This window comes from Trichinella spiralis (genome assembly GCF_000181795.1).
Source record: "Trichinella spiralis strain ISS 195 chromosome Unknown Scfld9, whole genome shotgun sequence".
NCBI classification, from domain to species: Eukaryota; Metazoa; Nematoda; class Enoplea; order Trichinellida; family Trichinellidae; genus Trichinella; species Trichinella spiralis.
Window position 1 is genome coordinate 3,129,837 of NW_003526948.1, and position 4,351 is coordinate 3,134,187.

At 31.9% G+C, this 4,351-nt stretch overlaps 1 protein-coding gene across 1 annotated transcript; it reads right to left on the minus strand.

Annotated features, from left to right (window-relative positions):
* Window positions 1–2,548: 2,548 nt before the first annotated feature.
* Window positions 2,549–3,177, minus strand: Tsp_05397 (zinc finger protein). The gene is made up of 2 exons (XM_003371690.1): window positions 3,044–3,177; window positions 2,549–2,933 (listed from the first exon to the last, which is right to left on the minus strand). The coding sequence occupies exons 1-2, from the start codon at window positions 3,175–3,177 to the stop codon at window positions 2,549–2,551; spliced, it is 519 nt and encodes a 172-aa protein (XP_003371738.1).
* Window positions 3,178–4,351: the final 1,174 nt, after the last annotated feature.

Sequence of the window (4,351 nt, forward strand, 5' to 3'; positions counted from 1 at the left end):
GACGAGTTTTATTCGTTCACTTTGCATGTCTGATTCTTATATAAATTGCACCTACACACTAAAAACCTCTTCTCTACCTTCCCCTCTTTGAACATCCATTTCAGTTGCCAACTCCATCGCCTACACGCCATCCCTACTATCTCCTCCCTCCTAGCCTCAGTCAGTCGATTTTTTATAAAATTGCTGCGGGAAATGGTGCTCTTAGCAGCTTTTCTTTGATTTCCTGATTCTTGCATAACTGACACTTTCATAAAAATCTGAATGTGCTTGAAATGCTACGATCAGTAGTATGTACTGAGGTTGAGGATGACGCAAGACAGAATGTCTTGTTTTATGAAATCCTGTGCGGTCGAACCACACTTTACCAGCAGAAAATTAATTATGAAGTAGAAATGAAACTTGAAGTGCATATATATATAGTTTTGTAAAAACAAATTATATTCCTTCATTTAATGTAACACATACAGAGGCGTTTAATTTATAAAGATGGGCGGATGTAGTATACAAAAGATTTATCATGTACATGTATTATTATACATGACAGTCTGACGAAGAATAAAATAGTACCGTTTTTTCATTAAAAATAATTGGTATCTCAATCATGCGATAGAATAGCTTTTAAAGTAATAATTTTAATTGTATTTCGAAAGAACGGCAAGTTTTGATTCCGTTTGAAAAAAAAACTTTTCTATTACCAGATCAATATCAATGGAAAAGTCAGAGTGAATGTACACGTTACGGCAAATCCGTTTAGTCGTTCTTCTGTCATGGTAGTCCAGAAATAGCTTTTAAGATATTTCACTGCAGTAAAGCTTCATTTTGCGCTGGCTGAGGCGATTAGGTGAGTTGTGAAAATCTGCACGAGTTAGGACACGATCGGGTAATAATCGTTGTTGTTGAATTTTAATGCATAAACAAATCAAATGCCCAAAGTGCTATGTTCGCTGAAAATCGCGTATGCTAGATGCCTTTCGAGGAAGTTACAGATTGCCAACTTTACTACATATTAAGATAAGCAGAATGCGCTAACTTTAGAGGCAATTTATAGCGAAATTATTGGGCAGAGTACGTTGAAACTATCCATAAAGATGTCATTCATTACTGCCAACATCTACCAATCACAAAAAGTTGAAATTTGTATAAAATATTTTTGGCTATTTATCGAAAACAGTGAAGGCTGAGAAATACGATATAAGTGGGAAGGAAAAGACCAGAAACGAAACGCAGACAGTAAATAAGTATGCAAGAAAAATGATTTTGTGCAGATTTATCGCAAATGTTTAAATAATCGAGCAAACAGAAGTATCTTCTTCAAATAAAATTTGCTACTGACTTTTCTTTATTGCTTACAGCATCCTGAAATTTACTACCCAGTTTCTGGAGAAATTCTCCAAAACACTATCTTTTATTAATATAAGAGTATAACAAACAAAAAAGCACAAATTTTGAAAAAAACTTTTTCGCTCATTTTTGGTAAAACAACCAAGTCTATACTCCATGAAATTTTGCAATTTTCGAGATATCCAGAAAAAAGTGGGAAGCATACCCATGTATTAAGAGAAGCAGTATTCCAAATTCAGAGGCCATTTATTCCACAACAACTGCGTAGAGTGGATTGAAGCTCTAGAAAACACTTTATTTTATCAATATGAAACTAAAAACATCAAAAAAAATTCCAAATTTCGAAAACAAAATTTTCGCCGATTTTCGCAAAAACAATCAAGTCTATAGTCCATGAAATTTTGCAATTTTCGAGAAAAATTTTTTTCTCCAAAAATTAATGCAATTAATTTATATCGGTAGAGAATTATTCGCTAACTATTATAAAATTATACCGACAGCTCGGAATTGGATATTTGTTTAGATATATCAAAAAAAGTAAATCTGAAATAAGATTTTAACGAAGTCGAAATAAAAAGGAATAAAAATTAAAAGTATAATAAATGTGAACAATGAATGATGTCATTAATTTTTACAACAAAACTATCAATGTTTTTCTCTAAAAAAATGAATTGACCTTAATAAGAATTGCTCCTGATTTTCATTAAAGCAACAGAAACTTTCAAAATTAAGAACCTTCGTTCACTGAATGTTTTTGACTTATTACAATTCAGAGATGAGAATTATCCAAAATTATCACATTAGAAAGCTATTTACAAACAATATGCCAGTATTTTCATTCTATAAATTTCAAATGCTAAAGCCGGCAAATTTATCAAATTTCTCAAAAATCATCCATTTCAGGTTATTAAAAATTTACATACCTTTAATTTGCACAGAATTGGTTGTTGCAATCACAAAATTATTTTACAATACGTCGCAGTTTTTGACAAGCGTGGAATAAGTTCTATTGTACATACAGTTGGATACCTCTAGAGCAGTGGTTCTCAAACTTTTCTGGACTGCGACCCAGTTTCGAAAACGGAAATTTTTCGCGTCCCACCTGCTTGCAATGCATATTTTAAAAGACAAGAGGGGTTAAATTAAAAAAATATTAGTTTAATACTTGAAATTTTTTAATGAACAAGCCTAATTAAAATTTATAAGTTTATTTGTCAAATGCATAATGAGGTGTATGCGAACAGTGGGCTTGTTTTCTGTTTTGAGTGATCACTTCTTCGACGTCCGCACTAAAACGTTCTGGTTGTAGTCGCAAGATGTTGGATAATTGCAGCTTACTTCGAAATTTGCTTTTAATTTTATTCATTGCTGAAAATCCAATTTCGCACAAGTAGAAAGTAGTAAAAGGATGCAGCACTTTTAATGCAGCGGTGGAAGGAGTTGGATACGTGTTTAAAACTGATAGCCAAAACTGTGTCAATGTTTTACGATCAAACCTGACTTTAAACGAAGAATCTTCAGACAAATTGATTAATTCTTCATCTCCTTTTGTGGATATGCCGGTACAGACAACATCTGCGTGCTGTGAGAAGCTGGACAGAAATAATGATTCTCAAATCATTGTTACTTACAACTTACTTCTTTACCCAACAATATTCGATGAGTAAAACTCTCTTAACAAAAATAGAGACTACTCCTATACTTTAAAATTTTACGCGACCCACCCAATAACTGCTCACGACCAACTGGACCAACAACATACCGCGACCCACACTTTAAGAACCACTGCTCTAGAGATTCGAACAAATGCCCTGCATGAGCCCAATAATTTGACATCAGTTGCGAAGTTATATAATTTCATAGCATTTGTAATGAATTTTCACCCCGGGCGACAACATTAAAGTTATTATGCAAATCTCCACTGCATCGTTATTACTTAGCGAAAGTAAATTCAAATGGCCACATGTGGTATCAATCATGAGCTTAAACAATGAAAAAGATGGTAACCGTAAATGGATTCCATGAAATGTTTGCTTTTTAGCAAAGTAAACACTTACAACGCTTGCGTTTTGATTCGCATCAAATAATGATTATTTAACAGCAATAATATCAAAAATTCAATTCAATTGATTGTAAAAAACGATAGATTAGTAGAAATCTAATAGATTCGTTTTCAAAAATGTTTCATGTGCATAAATTAGCAGTAATCGCAGCCGTTGGAAGACAGTTAATGTTGGACAAATTTCCTATGTATTAATATAGGCAATAGACAAATTTAGACCCCATTTATTCGAATACTATTCTGTAGTTTCTAATGGAACTTTGCATAACAATATTGGTAATCATTATGAATGTCCAGAATTAAAATAAACAGGAAATTTTTAAAAAAGAACTTTCTCTGATTTTCGCGAGAACAACCATAATATATACATATTCCATGAAATTTTGCAATTTTTGAGAAATCCAGAAAAAAGTGGGAAGCATACCCATGTATTAAGAAAAGCAGTATTCCAAATTCAGAGGCCATTTATTCCTCAACAACTGTGTAAAGTAGATTGAAGCTCTAGAAAACACTTTACTTTATCAATATGAAACTAAAAACATCAAAAAAAATTCCAAATTTCGAAAACAAAATTTTCGCCGATTTTCGCAAAAACAATCAAGTCTATAGTCCATGAAATTTTGCAATTTTTGAGAAAAATTTTTTTTTCCAGAAATTAATTCAATTGATTTATATCGGTAGAAAATTATTCGCTAACTATTATAAAATTATACCGACAGCTCCGGATTGAACGTTTGTTAAGATATATAAAAAAAGTAAAACCGATATAAGATTTTAACGAAGTCGAAATAAATAGGAATAAAAATTAAAAGTATAATAAATGTGAACAATGAATGGTGTCATTAATTTTTACAACAAAACTATCAATGTTTTTCTTCAAAAATGAATTGACCCTTATAAAGGATTGCTTCCTGATTTTCTATTAAGCACACGGAACTTTCCAAATAA

Excerpts from the sequence above, each read along its gene's own strand:
- Tsp_05397 (XM_003371690.1), bottom strand. The coding sequence starts at position 3,177 with ATGTCAAATTATTGGGCTCATGCAGGGCATTTGTTCGAATCTCTAGAG. Across the intron at positions 2,934-3,043 it reads GGGTCGCGTAAAATTTTAAA|CTTCTCACAGCACGCAGATG; the intron begins GTATAGGAGTAG and ends ATTTCTGTCCAG.